Genomic DNA, 17,322 nt, shown 5'->3' on the forward strand with positions numbered 1-17,322 from the left:
GACAGCAGCTTTGCAGCAGAGCAGTCATCTAAAGTAGAGGACTTTTCTCCAGCACCTTCACCTGAAGTGGAGGAGGGTGAAATGTCTGTAGACACAGAGCCTTATCAATCGAGCCGCTGGCTCAAACTGCGTTAACTCCCGATGCCGACGATGCTTTCATTCATTCATTCATGCTAGTGAAGCAGCAGCGCAAGAGAGAATGAGATCACTAACTAATCTATGAACACTGAACAGCCATATCCTTATACTGAATGCCCCTAAAAAAGCACAGGACCAATAAGTTCAAACCTAATAGCCGATTACAGCAGATTTCCTCAAATAAAAGTTAGACTACATACGCCAGCAGTCTAGAACAGTCTAGTTTGTAACCACGGCAACCATTTGCGTGTCAGGGTTTGTCCGAAAGCGGCTGAAGTATGAAAATTATCTGTAGACATGACGGGCGGCAAAACTATCAGAAGAAAAGCTTAACATGTACTTACAACTGCATTATTTATCTGTATTTTCTCCATTAGGATGTTGAAAGCAAGTGACGAGAGTTTCATTCATAATGTTTCTGTAACATGAGCGCTCATACTGGACTGAAGCCGTTCTCATCATGTGATCACGGGAAAACGTTTCTCAGGGCGTGGTGAGCTCGTGCCAGGGGCGTGGTAGGGAAGTACCATCCTACGTCACGAAGCACCACAACGTCCAATACAGGGTGTTTCGGAGCGCGCGCCAACTTGGGAACAATCTCTTGCGCAATCTCTTGCTCTTTTTATTATTAAACGCGTCCCACAATTTACCAACAGTTGCTAGACTATATTTTACAACAATCACTGATCGTGCTGAGATTCTGTCATTACGTTTGAGTTATAGGGAGAAATGACAGCGTTGCTGCAAAGGGAATTAAGTTGCGCTAGACATAAATATTATTATTATAATCTTTGGAAGCCAAAATCTAAAACAAAATCAGAATATCACAGATCAGTGGCCTGTTCCACAAAGCTGGTTTCCGTTGTTACCCAGGTAAGTTCGAGATTAGTTTGAGCAAACTGTTTTTTCGGGCTCAAGAAGATGGATTGGTTTTAGCGGTGTTTATTACCATGCTAACTTACACTGCACGGCTAACCTGCTCTGGAGCCGGTTTTATTCTGGGTTAGAGATCACAAACCCGAACTGGACCAATCAGCTGCAAGTAAAGATGCAATAAAGCCACACCCCCTGTATCTCTCGTTCCAAATTAAAGCAGTTTATAATTAAAAAAAAACTTTTGAAATAAAATTGCGGTGCTAATTCTTTCAATTCTCTAAAATCTTTTGGTGCTAATTATTTATTATATTTATATTATATGAATTATAATCACTTTAAGTTAATATAATATGTTCATATAAATACTATATTGATTGACAAGTAGCCAAATAGTATGCATTCGTAATTCTTTTAAACAAAGTGTATTCATTTGAGCTCTTTGTGAACCTATAATTATTAGGCATATTTCTTTGAGTCGCGTCATGCAGTGATATAGTCAGATATTCTCCTTCTCAAACTAAAGTGTTTATTCCTGCTGTGGAAACACATTTAATTCATGATAATTTTCAAAAAGATCTTCAGAAGAGAAGTGACTCAAACGGACGCTGTGATTGGCTGTTTGCCGCACGTGTCACACTTTCAGGTGCTCCCGCTTCAGAGTTGATCGCTAACTCTGGATTAAACCTGAGTTGACAGAACAAGTTTATACCAAGCTTTGAGAAACAGTTGAACTTTATCTAAACCAGGTTGGATTTGTCAACTCTAAGGGCCCGATCACACAGAACGCGTTTTTGCAGCGAGAGGCGCCTTGAATGTATTTCGGTTGGCAGAGAGCGTTATGCGCGCTGCTTATGCGCCCTGGGCGCCTCGCGTTTTTGAAGGAGCGCTCCGAGCACATGAAGTTGAAAAAAAGTCAACTCTGAGCAGAAAAGCGCCCGACGTCATCGCGTTTATTTTCTGTTGTCCAATCGAATGAATGGAGAGGCGGGCCTTCCGTTGTGTTGACCGCTACATTGATTTGACTGACAGTACAGGAGATTCGGGGGTTGCCTAGAAACATTAAACAAACCTGCAGCGCACTTCTCTTTTCTGAATGAAAAACCGCTTACCAAAAAAGGCAGTGCGCCTCGCGTTTTCGAACCTGAAAAACACGTTCGGTGTGATCGGGGCCTAAACCTACTCCTGAAACTCAGTGTTTGTTCAGCTAGCGTTATGCAACAGCTCTAAAGTGTATGAAGGTTTAGTTCTGTCCTCGGCTGTCATTTTGCGCTCTCTCTCTTACGTCACGTGCATTTTCAAAAGCACCGACAGCAGAAATGAAAACCTCAGAGCTTATCGATACAACGGTCTTTCAAAATTCAGTAAGGTCAATAATACACGATCTAGATATATATGAGCCAAAGCGTTATTAACCTTATCGGAAGTGAAGCGTGTTCAGTTGGATATAGTGCTGTATTTGAGGTTAAAAATGATATAAATACGGCTCGATTTCTCAAACAAACTGATCATTTTGTGTCTTAAGACATCAGTGTGTCCTCATGAGCCTCAGGGCTCTGTGTGTGTGTTGTCTAAGCATGTTTTTTTACTTTCATAGAATTGTTCCCCATTCACATCATTATATGACCGACACACAGCAACGGTTGAGTTAGAAATCTTCAATTGTGTTCTACTGAAGAAACACACACACCTACATCTTGATGCACTCACTGCAAAAAATGCTCTTCTTACTCAGTATTTTTGTCTTGTTTCTAGTCCAAACATCTAAAAATTCTTAAAACAAGAAGTATTTACTAGACGAGCAAAAGTAATTGTCTTGTTTTGGGAGCAAATAACTCAAAATGAAGAGAGTTTTTGCTTAAAATAAGATAAATAATCTGCCAATGAGGTGAGAAAAATAATCTTGTTTTCTGTTTGAATTAAGATTATTTTTCTCACCCCATTGGCAGATTATTTATCTTATTTTAAGCAAAAACTCTCTTCATTTTGAGTTATTTGTTCCCAAAACAAGACAATAATGTTTGCTTGTCTAGTAAATACTTCTTGTTTTAAGAATTTTTAGATGTTTGGACTCGAAACAAGACAAAAATACTAACTGAGGAAAGCATTTTTTTGCAGTGCAGGGGGTCAGCAGATAAACATCACAGGCTCATTTTTGGGTGAACTATCCCTTTAATACGATAATGGCAGAAACCCGAACCTCTTTAACTTTGCCGGAGTCGATGACAAACACGACGTCGTTGACTGTGATGCTGGTCTCTGCGATGTTGGTGGACAGAATCTGCAGAGCGAGAGCAGATGGTCTGAGGCGAGGATTTAATGGAGTGTGTGCGTGTGTGTGTGTGTGTGTGTGTGTGTGTGTGTGTGTGTGTGTGTGTGTGTGTGTGTGTGTGTGTGTGTGTGTGTGTGTGTGTTTTACAGAGATGAGAGGAGGACGGGATACGCACGATCTTCCGAACCCCTTTAGGAGTGTTCCTCAAAACCTTCTTCTGGTCTGACGTCTGCATGCTGGAGTGAAGTATGAAGACCTGGAACCTGATGACAGACAGTTCCTCTGACAACCAATGCATTCAGACACTTAAACATAACAAATCTAGACATTTTTAAGCTCAGAAGCCCGTTTAGAAATGTGTGACTTTTTAACTTATAATTCAGATATGCATCTCAGAACTCCGGGTTTATATTGGACAATTCCAAATTTATGTCCCAGAATTTCAAGTTTATATCTTGTAATTCTGAGTTTATTTCCAGAAAACACCCTCTCTAAAACATGAACACATTTTCCTAATAAATGGGAAATCCACTAACAGTTCCTTTTGTTTTCCTCTGATGTCATAAGGCAATCAGCCAATAGTATCACAGCTTCATTATTTCCAGCTGAATGTGGAAGGCAACAGACAGCACAAACACTCACACACCTTTGCTGGTGCTCTGTGAACCTTTTATCATCAAAGACGATGCGATCCTTCAGAGAGACAATCTCATCATAGCCGGGCAGGAATATCAGCACTGCACCTGAGGACACACACACACACACACACACACAATGATGCTGTAGTGTCTGAGGATATACACACACACACACACACACACACACACACACACACACACACACACACACACACACACACACACAATGATGCTGTTGTGTCTGAGGAGACACACACACACACACACACACACACACAATGATGCTGTAGTGTCTGAGGATACACACACACACACACACACAGATGCTGTAGTGTCTGAAAATACACACACAAACACACACACACACACACACACAGATGATGTAGTGTCTGAGGATACACACACAGATGCTGTAGTTTCTGAAGATACACACACACACACACACACACAGATGCTGTAGTGTCTGAGGATACACACACACACACACACAGATGCTGTAGTGTCTGAGGATACACACACACACACACTGATGCTGTAGAGTCTGAGGACACACACACACTGATGCTGTAGTGTCTGAGGATACACACACACACACACACACACACACACACACACACAGATGCTGTAGTGTCTGAGGATACACACACACACACACACACACAGATGCTGTAGAGTCTGAGGACACACACACACACACTGATGCTGTAGTGTCTGAGGATACACACACACACACACACAGAGATGCTGTAGTGTCTGAGGATACACACACACACACACACAGATGCTGTAGAGTCTGAGGACACACACACACACACACACTGATGCTGTAGTGTCTGAGGATACACACACACACACACACACACACACACACAGATGCTGTAGTGTCTGAGGATACACACACACACACACACACACACACACACACACACACACACACACACACACACACACAGATGCTGTAGTGTCTGAGGACACACACACACACTGATGCAGTAGAGTCTGAGGATACACACACACACACACACACAGATGCTGTAGTGTCTGAGGATACACACACACACACACAGATGCTGTAGTGTCTGAGGATACACACACACACACACACACAAACACACAGATGCTGTAGTGTCTGAGGATACACACACACACACACAAACACACAGATGCTGTAGTGTCTGAGGATACACACACACACACACACAAACACACAGATGCTGTAGTGTCTGAGGATACACACACACACTGATGCTGTAGTGTCTGAGGACACACACACACACTGATGCAGTAGAGTCTGAGGACACACACACACACACACACACAGATGCTGTAGTGTCTGAGGATACACACACACACACACACACACACACACACACAGATGCTGTAGTGTCTGAGGATACACACACACACTGATGCTGTAGTGTCTGAGGACACACACACACACTGATGCAGTAGAGTCTGAGGACACACACACACACACACACACAGATGCTGTAGTGTCTGAGGATACACACACACACACACACACACACACACACACAGATGCTGTAGTGTCTGAGGATACACACACACACACACACACACACACACACACACACACACACACACACACACAGATGCTGTAGAGTCTGAGGACACACACACACACTGATGCTGTAGTGTCTGAGGATACACACACACACACACACACACACACACACACACACACAGATGCTGTAGTTTCTGAAGACACACACACACACACAGATGCTGTAGTGTCTGAGGATACACACACACACACACACACACACAGATGCTGTAGTGTCTGAGGATACACACACACACACTGATGCTGTAGAGTCTGAGGACACACACACACACACACTGATGCTGTAGTGTCTGAGGATACACACACACACACACACACACACACACAGATGCTGTAGTGTCTGAGGATACACACACACACACACACACACACACACACACACACACACACACACACACACACACACAGATGCTGTAGAGTCTGAGGACACACACACACACTGATGCAGTAGAGTCTGAGGACACACACACACACACCTTCGTCAGAGCTCTGGCAGATGTTGACCAGCAGATGCAGAATGAAGTCCAGGTCGACCTTCTCGTCATCAAAGCTGTGATGATACGCCTTGAGCAGCTCCTGGTCCTCCGAGCTCAGTTCAGATGAGGCCGTCTGAACCAGAGACGACTCGTCCAGCCGAGCCCCTTCGACACACCATCTGTGCACACACACACACTGTAACACCCACACACTCTCTGAGGTGAGGCGAAACACCAAACGCAAGGCTTACATGTGAGACTCCAGCAGATCCACAGCCTCAGGTTGCTTGAAGTGTTTGGCCCAGTCAAGAGCCGTCCTGAAACGAGAGCGTTCAAAAGTTAAATTAAGTTAAAAGTTAAGTTTACTTTACAATGTGAGGCTTGATCAAGACAGCAAACACACCGTCACTCATTTCACACCAGAAAAGACCAAAGAAGCCCCCAGGAGTCGGCCGTCGCCATAGATCAGTGCCAAAGAGACTCAAATAACTCGTTTTTTATCATTCAGGCAAGTGTTACCCATCATTATAATCTGTTAAGTTTTTATTATTTTTTGGGTACAGTCACAAAAAAAAAACAAATAGTTGTGCTCAGTCATATACCTGAGGCTCATTCATTAAAGCGTTACTTCAGCGATTAGCACATGGCTGTGTATCAGTAGAAACCCAGAAGTATATTCAAAGGATTGTGCTTCCCCTCTTATATCCCCCTGAGACGTGAGATTTAAGCATTTAATTTCTGGGAAAAATCCTCCTATGACCCAAATTGACGATATTTGCATCATCGGAGGAATGTTTGGCCAAAGGCTAAAGACTACAGCCAGCAGAGGGTGGCATGAGGATGGAGATCACACTCACAGCTCAGCTCAGGCACTCATTTAAACGGAGCTATGCTGAGCAATGGAAGTCTTTTAACTTCTCAAATTAATTTCTATGAAAGTTAAGCTTCCAAAAGCATGAACTGAAACGCGCCAGACTGAACATGCGTTGTGAATGTATGCCGCGAGTGTGGTCGCGATTACCTCAGCTCTCATCACGAGAGCTCATCAGCTCATTTATCTCACTCCTGCAGTTAGTGCTCAGTGCGGCGACTCGATCGTTATATTGAACACACACGTTCAGTTTTTAATTGTAGTGTCTCCTCTAACTCAGTCACTGTAATCCAGTAGCGGTGGCTTTGGGAATGGCCTCACAGGGCAGCAAAGCATTCTGGGAGTTGTAGTCTTTCATCCCCATGAGACAAAAATACATTATCTGTCTTTTCTCAGTCTAGAAGGAACCAAATTCAAAAATAATTTCACATTTCTACTACATTAATGACCCAGTTTAAATACAGATTCATCTTCCCAGCGCTGAAGTACTCCTTTAAGCAGATCATTATGCAGGTCTTTTATTCTCTCAGGTATAAATCACAACATTATTCATGATCGTTCAGAAGAGTTTTTTGCATTACAGTCAAATCTTTTAATAATTTAAAATATAATATACAAAATATATTTCCTTTGTCCTGTTGCTTTGCTCTCTGTCACACCTGAGGCTCATTCATTATGCAGGTCTTTTACTCTCTCGGGTGTAAATCACAACATTATTCATGATCGTTCACGCCTCTTCGCATACGGACTTTGTAAAGAAAGTGTCTTACAAAATTTAAAGGACAACTCCGGTGAGAAATGACCCTCGGGGTAATTAACAGATGGTTAGCGAGTAGATCGTTCTCTGGGATGCGGTTTCATGGAAATCGAATGTAAAGAGTTATATCTCTAAAAACAGATTAGCTTATAACGCTAGTCTATGGGGCACAGGGTCGACACAGGGTAGTGAAATTAAATCGCTAGTTTATACCACTAACAAGGCTCAAAATAGCCTCAAACTAACACGGCAGCATAATGAGGGTCCCTACATGCTAACCGAAGCATTGAGAACTTTGTAAGAGTACAAACAGTTTAATAAGAAGATACTTTATAAAGACAGAACATTACGCGTTCACGGACAGAGCGCTCGTGGCTCGATGAGTCGAGACTGTTTTCCAAGATGGCGCCTGTCCGTGAACGCATAATGCACTGTGTTTATAAAGTATCTTCTTATTAAACTGTTTGTACTCTTACAAAGTTCTCAATGCTGCGGTTTGCATGTAGAGACCCTCATTATGCTGCCGTGTTAGTGTGAGGCTATTTTGAGCCTTGTTAGTGGTATTAACTAGAGATTTAATTTCATTACTCTGTGCCCCATAGACTAGCGTTATAAGCTAATCTGTTTTTAAAGATAAAACTCTTTACATTCGATTTCCATGAAACCGCATCCCAGAGAACGATCTACTCGCTAACCATCTGTTAATCACCCCTAGGGTCATTTCTCACCGGAGTTGTCCTTTAAATCAATGTAGTGTTTTATGTGAATTAGCAAGCTCAATGATTCTCACATCAGTTTGAAACAAAAACTCTAGGCAAGTCTAAAGTATTGTGTCCGCATATCTATTGTGTGTTTTGAGGCCTTAACTTAAAAAAATAAACATTCTCTCAAAAAATACAAGCATGTACATACATAGCCCCTTTCACACTGCACGTCGGACCCGCAATATTCCCGGAGCATTGCCGGGTCGCCTTCTGTGTGAAAGCACCACGTCCCGGCATTGATTACCGAACTGAACCCGGGTCGGGGCTCTAGTAACATTGTGGGATTCGACCCGGGACGAGCGCTGTGTGAACAAAAGCCGAAACTAATGCCGCAACGTGTGCGTAGTTATCGTGCGACTCCTAGAGCTTGTGTTTTCAATAACACAACCCTGCAGTGCCAGAAGAGCTCGTCGGTGTTTTAAACGCAGAGAGTGTTCGTCTACAAAAGAAACTAAAATTAAACAAGCAGAAATGAGCGCAAACTGGACACAAGTCGAGACCGCGGAGCTCCTTACTATCCGCGCTGAAGCGGAGATCGCTCGCCGTTATACGTCACATCAGGATGTCACGTGTCAACTCGACCCGGGACCGTTACGGGTTGTGTGTGAAAGCGCACATATTACGGTATTTCGCTGGCAGTGGGAATGGACCAAATCTAGCGGCCTGGGAACAAATGCTGGGTCACATTATCCGTTTATTTGCCGGAATCACAGTGTGAAAGGGGCTCAAATTGCTCTCATATTATGGTGGCACAGTTTGTGGTGAATACAGTGAAATTACACGTTTGATATTAATGTGTTTATAAGCAACTGAAAAAAGCACAAATGTCAGAGCATGTCAAAACTTCTAAAGCTCAGACTCCTGAGGGTTAACTCTCTGAGGGCGATGATCGTGCTGGTGACGCCTACATTTAAAGAAAAAAAAAACTCAGTCGATTTTGGTCATTTAGGCAAGTGCTATTCGTTATTATCATCTGTTGAGTTTTTATTTTTATTTGTGTGCACTCACAATTAAAACAACATGTGCTTTTTGCAAAATAAATAAAAATGATGTGCGATCTGCCGTCTCTCTCAGGGTGCTTTTACATCTCTAGTTCGGTTCATTTGGTCCGAACCAAGGGCAAACAATTATACATTGTTGCATTTTTCAGCTTTTTTGGTTCCTTTTCACACCACACTGATTGTTTTGGTCCGAACCAGTTGAAACGAACCAAAACGCACGCACGTGACAACATCCACATCACTCATTGGCCGTGGCGTATTTCCTAAACTGCTTTTCGATTGGTCAGAATTTACGTGTGCGCAATTTCCAGCAGAAGAGGCAAAGCCAGCAAACTATAATAACACTATGGAGAGACGACTGCGCGGGCCAGTTTTGTCCCTGGCCATAATCTCCTACACGGTGTGTATTTACCACAGTATGCAAACAAAACATTTCTATAATGAAGCGCGGATGCGACATGAAAACACCGCTCTAATGCACTGCAGACGGCGAGCGCATCGCTCGTCACTTCAAGCGGAGGCGTGCATTAATTATTAACTCTTGACATGCTTCCATCTTCGGAAAATATTGCCAACGATCTATCAGGTAATAATATCATGCACACAATGTCAGCGCAGCTAACTACGGCAGCTGGTTCAGTCCAAAAATGATCAGTAGTTTTGCAGTTGGTTCTGTTCGAGGTCGGATCACGTTCTCACCACAAACAAACCGCTCCAGAGTTCGTTTGAAATCGTACCGAGACCAGCTCTTCAAGGAGGTCTCGGTACGCTTGTTTGGTCCGCTTTTGGTGCGCACCCGAGTGCGATCGCTGCTTTCAGACCTGACCAAACGAACCGCACCAAAGAGGGAAACGAACTCTAGTACGATTCAACCGAACTAAATGAGGCAAGTGTGAAAGCACCCTTAATAAAGTCCATTATGATACTAGTCAGAAAATGAACTGTAACTTAGTAGGGCTGTCCTCGACTAAGGATTTAGACAATCAAATCAGAATTGTCGAATCTCTCTATGGTCGACTGATAGTCGAATCATCTGTGTGTGTGAATGGGTTGGGAGGGGCACGACACTGTCAGCAGAAGGGTAAAACTATTTTTATTTTCCTTTACACACTGCACACAGCAACAACTTTAATAAAGCGACCAAAACTGCCTGCCAACTGACAGACGAACTGACAATGGCTTTCTTATTTAAGTTTAAATAGCCTAATAGGTAATGTGGTGGATAAACATTAATAAACCGTTTTCTCATAACATGTTAAAGCCGCGATCGAAATACAGAACATCACACAAATATATTAAGGAACACTTTGATAAATAAACCTAAAAAAAATACCTGCCTAGAGAGCAAAATAACTCTTTGAGTGCGTTTACATGGCCGTTCTTAAGCCGATTGTCCCTAAAGGGGGTGAAGAAGTACGCAAAGCTCAGCCCCGCGCGCCTCAGGATCTCACACCGCCACCTGACGCGCACATTATACACCGCTAGCTCAATTTTGAATTGACTGACAGATGAGCTGCACGAAATGGTATGATCCTCGTTTCATAACACCTGCAAAGATTCGACCGTAAGATCGGTGGTCGAATCAGGCTCCGCATATCGATGCATCGAATCTTCGACTATTCGGGGTCACCCCTATAACTTAGTGAATACTTATCACACAAACATGCAACAAATGTCTAAAGAAACGTTGAAACATCAGGTTTTAAATAATGTTAGTCACAACGAAAACAAATGTTTATGTAATCTGTTAAAAGAGAGAGATGTCAGTCGTTCGCGAGCCTCTTTACACTGCCAAAAATGCTCTTCTTATTTAGTATTTTTTTCTTGTTTCCAGTCCAAATATCTAAATATTCTTAAACTTTTTGCAGTGTATTTAGTGTTATGCGGGCACGGAGCGCACGTTCTTTTGAAAGTCAACGCTCACATCAACTCAAATAAACACATGAAGTTTACTGCATGTTCTTTACATCGCTTATGTATGACACCCCTTCAAGTGCATCAATGACCGCAACCAGTATATGCACTGCAAAAAAAGCTTTTCTTACTCAGTATTTTTGTCTTGTTTCTAGTCCAAACATCTAAAAATTCTTAAAACAAGAAGTATTTACTAGACAAGCAAAAGTAATTGTCTTGTTTTGGGGAAAAATAACTCAAAATAAAGAGAGTTTTTGCTTAAAATAAGCAGAATAATACAATAAAAACACTTAATTTTGAGTTATTTCCCCCCCAAAACAAGACAATAATTTGTACTTGTCTAGTAAATGTTTCTTAATGTAAGAATTTTGTGATATTTTGACTAGAAACAAGACAAAAATACAGAGTAAGAAAAGCATTTTTTGCAGTGTGTGGCTGTTAATGCTCTCCTCACCAGCCGTTTGAGGCTTTAATGTTGACGTTTGCGCCCATGCTCAGCAGCTGCTCCATCTGACTGAGAAACCCTCGACCCGCCGCCACCATCATAGGCGTGGCGCTCGTCTCGCTGTGCATGTAGTCCACTGAAACAACACACACACGCACACACACATACACACGTGAGAAAAACACACTTCAGCTCAGAGAGCCCTTATGCCCTGCAGACATATGCACTGCAATAATGCTCTTCTTACTCAGTAATGTTGTCTTTTGTTTAGTCTAAATATCTAACAATTCTTAAATCAAGATGCATTTACTATACAAGTAGAACGACAAGATATTTTTCCTTGTTTTCTTAAAAACAAGCAAAATGATCTGCTACTGGGGAGATAAATAGATTTCTGATTGAAATCTTGTTTTTTTGATTTCAGTCCTAAACAGAAATAAGATTATTTTTCTCTCCCCATTGGCAGATCATTTTGCTTGTTTTAAGCAAAAACTTACTTTATTTAGAGTTTTTCCCCCAGAAAACAAATAAAAATATCTTATGTAATTTTACTGATCTAGTAAATGCATCTTGTTTTAAGAATTGTTAGATATTTGGACTGGAAACAAGACAAAAATACTAAATAAGAAGAGCATTTTTTGCAGTGTGACCATTACCGCTGATGTTCTCATTCAGGATGAGGTTGAAGAGCTGTGTGAAGGCGTCGGCATCTTGGTTCAAGAATATGTTGGAGATGCAGGCGTCCATTTCCCTGAGCAGCCAGGGCTCTAATGTGGCCACGTCCTTCTCGCTCTGTGGAGAAAAGAAGAGCTTGAAACGCTTGAACGGAGAACAAATGACATGCAAAGATCACATAAAAGAAGCAAAAGAAAGAAAATGTTAATTTTTCTACATCATGCCCTGATGGAGTTTGAGTTTTTGGCTTGGCGTGCTCAGTTGGGGACACTAACGTTATGATCTAAGTTATTCAACTAAATATACAAATACAAGTTATTAATTAGGTCTTATTTAATTCTATAAACTATAATACTGATCTGCCAACATTGTCACTGTATGATGAATTAAATAAGCTGATAACATCACTGTTTACTCCAGAACGACTGTACAGCCAAATCTAATTCTGCTGCAGTATTGTCCTGTTTAACACTGAAGCTGCAAAAAATGCTTTTCTAACTCAGTATTTTTGTCTTGTTTCCAGTCCAAACATCTAAAAATTCTTAAAACAAGAAACATTTACTAGACAAGGAAAAGTAATTGTCTTGTTTTGGGGAAAAATAACTCAAAATGAAGAGAGTTTTTGCTTATAATAAGATAAATAATCTGCCAATGGGGTGAGAAAAATAATCTTAATTCAAACAGAAAACAAGATTATTTTTCTCACCCCATTGGCAGATTATTCATCTTATTTTAAGCAAAAACTCTCTTCATTTTGAGTTATTTTTTCAATAATTTTTACTTGTCTAGTAAATGTTTTTTAATGTTAGAATTTTTAGATATTTTGACTAGAAACAAGACAAAAATACTGAGTAAGAAGAGCATTTTTTGCAGTGTGAAGCAGCTTTGAAACAATCGTCATTGTAAAAGAGCTATATAAATAAAGTTGATTGATTGATTGATTGATTGAAGAGACCATCTGGCTGAAGACGCTGTCTCCGCCATCATCCAGGAGGTCATTCTCCTGCAGGACACAAGATGGCGTCTTTTCCCTGTGAGGTTCGGGATTCGGGATGTCCCGACGGGAGTCACACCACTCAGTCAGGGACATTTGCTGCCGCTCCTCTGAGGAAACAAACAGGTCGAGCTCTGTTAGACGGACACACAACTGCTTCTGCATTATTTAAAGGTGCGGTGTGTACGTTTTTGTGAATTGCACTCGCCCACCCCTCCCTTTCTGAGAACATAGAGAAGCTACGGTGGCCAGGGCCAAAAAGTACACAGTGCAACAGCTGCATATCATTTCTGTTTTATAATAGATAGTGTAGGCCTGCAGAATAAAACTAATCATATGCACACAACTTTTAGCTCATTGGAGGTTTCGATTTTTAATTGTCTGACCCCTCCCCCTTGTTATCTAATTAGTGTTGATTTCTCCCACCTGTTCCCTCTTGAATTCGTCCCTTTATAAGCTCCTTGTGTTTGTCAGTCTGAATCGTTGCATGTACTGTCTACGTCTTCCGTTCCCCTGTGACTTCTTCTTGGTATGTGTTCAGTTCCAGTTTATGTATTTTCTAGTTTACGTTTTCCCCCTCGTGGGTTTTGTTTTGCACTTATGTTTTGTTTGTTGTAAATAAATATTATTATTCTTACACTTGAGTCCTCGCCCCATCTTCCCTTGTCTGTGCCGTGACAGGAGATAATTTCAGTGTGCTGGAGAGATTTTTCCAGTCTTTAATGCCGTCTTTAGCCAGAGCAGACTTTCTCTCACTTTCACAGAAAAGTTTACAACAAAAGCAAAACGTTGCGTCCTTGCTAATTGAATAAACCCGCCAATGGTCTGTCAAGTTTCTCCCCATTAGCTAATGTGCGACTGTAATGAGCCTCTGAAAATCTCCTGTTCCAACTGTCTTTTGGGAAAATAATTCCTTTAGTTTGATGTGGCCCTCCCTGTACCAAAGTGTCTTTAAGTCCAGGATTTATTACTGCTGGCCACTATATTAACTGAGCTGTGTAACTTCTTAAATATTAGGTTGGCTATTTTATTTTGATAATAAACTGACTGTGATGAAGTTTGCAATGCTGGAATGTGTGCACGTGGCCGCGCGAACGAGCAGAGGAAACATTACATTTACATTTTACATTTATGCATTTAGCAGACGCTTTTATCCAAAGCGACTTACAACTCAGGAGAACAGGAAGCGATCCGTCAAGAAGAGGCAACGAAACACAAAAAGTGCCCTAAATACCAAGATTTGTACACTGCTCAGAGTAGCAAAGACCAGAAAAGGAAAGAAGAAAGGAGAAATAGAGGGGGAAAGATTTTTTTTTTTTTTTTTTTAATGTAAGATTAAGTGCTCATGGAAGAGATGAGTTTTTACCTGTCTTTTGAATGAAGTGAGTGATTCTGTTGTGCGTATGGAGGACGGAAGATCGTTCCACCAACCAGGAACAATGAAAGAAAAAGTAGGGATTTCATGCCTCTCTGTGATGGTACCACAAGCCTCCTCTCATTAGCGGAGCAAAGGCTTCTGGTGGGGGTGTAGACTTGTAGGAGTGAGTCGAAGTATGCGGGTGCTGCGCTTGTGGAAGATCCATGAGCAAGAGTCAGGGCTTTGAATTTGATCCGGGCAGCGAGTGGTAGCCAATGCAGAGAGATGAATAGAGGTGTGACATGAGCCCTTTTGGGCTCATTGAATACAAGACGTGCTGCAGCGTTCTGGATCATTTGCAGCGGTTTGATTGCACAAGATGGAAGTCCAGCCAGAAGCGCATTGCAATAGTCAAGTCTAGAAATGACCAGGGTTTGGACAAGTAGCTGTGTTGCATGCTCCGTAAGGAACGGTCTGATTTTCAGAAACATCTGTAATTTTGGTCATACAGATAACAAGAGAAAGACACTGTTCAATATTGCTGTGTTTACTTGCATTGTGGCATTGCAAAATAAAGAAAACACGATTTGCTTTCTGTTTGGAACTTGTTTGGAGGAGCGCCGCGCCTCACGATAATGAACCAAAATCAGCAGCAACTGTCACACATTTTCTTTTTCTTTCTTTCTTTCTTTCTTTCTTTCTTTCTTTCTTTCTTTCTTTCTTTCTTTCTTTCTTTCTCCACACAAAAAAGTGGTGGGTACAAAATGACTCTTGGGTATGAACCTACCAAATGTCAAACTAACAAATAAATTTAAAAAAAATTCTCTCTCTCTTGCCGCCCTGCCTAGTTCGCCTATAGGCACGCGCCGGCCATGACGGTGGCCCACACAGGACAAAGATGTGGTCCACACTGCAAAAAATGCTTTTCTTACTTAGTACTTTTGCTTGTCTAGTAAATACTTCTTGTTTTAAGAATTTTTAGATGTTTGGACTAGAAACAAGACAAAAATACTGAGAAAGAAAAGCATTTTTTGCAGTGTGGAGGAATATTTCACTGGATTTATGATCAGATTAATGAGCAGAAGAGACTCTCAGAAACATTGTATTTCATGTATTTGGGCTGAAAGCGTCACCTCTCTGCGCCTCCTTCTTGTATTTGCTCATGTCTTTGTTTGTGTAGCCGGTGGTCCGCAGAATGTCCTCCAGGAAAAGCTGCTTCACCTCATATGGACAACCTTCGACTTCAAAGAAAATCCAGCATTAATATTCAACTCTGATCTGAAAATCTGATGAGTTATGACAATAGCATTCATGTTTGCCAGAGTTGTGCTCCAACTGAGGCGGCAAAATGACAATTGAAATGCATACACTACAAAAAATGCTCTTCTTACTTAGTAATTTTGTCTTGTTTCTAGTCTAAATATCTAACAATTCATAAATCAAGATGCATTTACTGGATAAATAAAACGAGATAAGATATTTTTGCTTCTTTTCTTAAAAATAAAATCAAAATGAAGAGAGTTTTTGCTTAAAACAGGCAAAATGATCTGCCAATGGGGTGAGAGAAATAATCTTGTTTTCTGTTTGAATTAAGATTATTTTTCTCACCCCATTGGCAGATTATTTATCTTATTTTAAGCAAAAACTCTCTTCATTTTGAGTTATTTTTTCACAAAACAAGACAATTACTTTTGCTTGTCTAGTAAATGCTTCTTGTTTTAAGAATTTTTAGATGTTTGGACTAGAAACAAGACAAAGATACTGAGTATGAAGAGCATTTTTTTGCAGTATTAAAATAAAGACCTGATGATAGACCTTATGTAGGTGTTTCCTGCTTAAATATACACCCGTGAATGTTGTCCTTACTGTGAATAACAGGACACGCTCCAAAGTATCTGATGAACAGACTGACGTCCAGGGCGGCGCTGGAGAGGATGAGCTTTAGCGACGGCATCTTCTGGAGCATGTCCTTCATCTTAGTGAGCAGGAAGTCCGTCAGTCCGTCTCGCTCATGCACCTCGTCCTACAAATCAGGTCATAAAACCGGCTCATAACACACCGTCCAGATGAACACTCCTTTAGATTATTGCCCACAATTCCCTGTTTATATTTCCTAATTCTGACTTTATTTCCCACAATTCTGAGTTTATTTCCCACAAATCCAGGTTTATATCTTAGAATTCCGAGTTTATTTCCCACAATTCCGAGTTTATTTCTCACAATTCCGAGTTTCATTCCCACAATTCCGAGTTTATTTCTCACAATTCCGAGTTTATTTCTCACAATTCCGAGTTTATTTCCCACAATTCCGAGTTTATTTCTCACAATTCCGAGTTTCATTCCCACAATTCCGAGTTTATTTCTCACAATTCCGAGTTTATTTCCCACAATTCCGAGTTTATTTCCCACAATTCCGAGTTTATTTCTCACAATTCCGAGTTTATTTCCCACATTTCCGAGTTTATTTCCCACAATTCCGAGTTTATTTCTCACAATTCCGAGTTTATTTCTCACAATTCCGAGTTTATTTCCCACAATTCCGAGTTTATTTCCCACAATTCC

At 41.2% G+C, this 17,322-nt stretch overlaps 1 protein-coding gene across 1 annotated transcript in view; it reads right to left on the minus strand.

The window, feature by feature from the left end:
* The window catches only part of ythdc2 (YTH domain containing 2), a 58,265-nt gene that overhangs the window by 19,733 nt on the left and 21,210 nt on the right, over positions 1-17,322 (minus strand). Inside the window, exons 8-17 of the mRNA XM_067439792.1 lie at positions 16,627-16,783; positions 15,894-16,001; positions 13,365-13,513; positions 12,391-12,526; positions 11,744-11,870; positions 6,234-6,299; positions 5,983-6,161; positions 3,930-4,026; positions 3,459-3,546; positions 3,212-3,292 (exon numbers count right to left, since the gene is read on the minus strand). Of these exons, the coding sequence (XP_067295893.1) occupies positions 3,212-3,292; positions 3,459-3,546; positions 3,930-4,026; positions 5,983-6,161; positions 6,234-6,299; positions 11,744-11,870; positions 12,391-12,526; positions 13,365-13,513; positions 15,894-16,001; positions 16,627-16,783 (1,188 nt within the window). The remainder of the gene's footprint in view (positions 1-3,211; positions 3,293-3,458; positions 3,547-3,929; positions 4,027-5,982; positions 6,162-6,233; positions 6,300-11,743; positions 11,871-12,390; positions 12,527-13,364; positions 13,514-15,893; positions 16,002-16,626; positions 16,784-17,322) is intronic.

This window comes from Pseudorasbora parva, chromosome 3 (genome assembly GCF_024679245.1).
Source record: "Pseudorasbora parva isolate DD20220531a chromosome 3, ASM2467924v1, whole genome shotgun sequence".
NCBI classification, from domain to species: domain Eukaryota; kingdom Metazoa; phylum Chordata; class Actinopteri; order Cypriniformes; family Gobionidae; genus Pseudorasbora; species Pseudorasbora parva.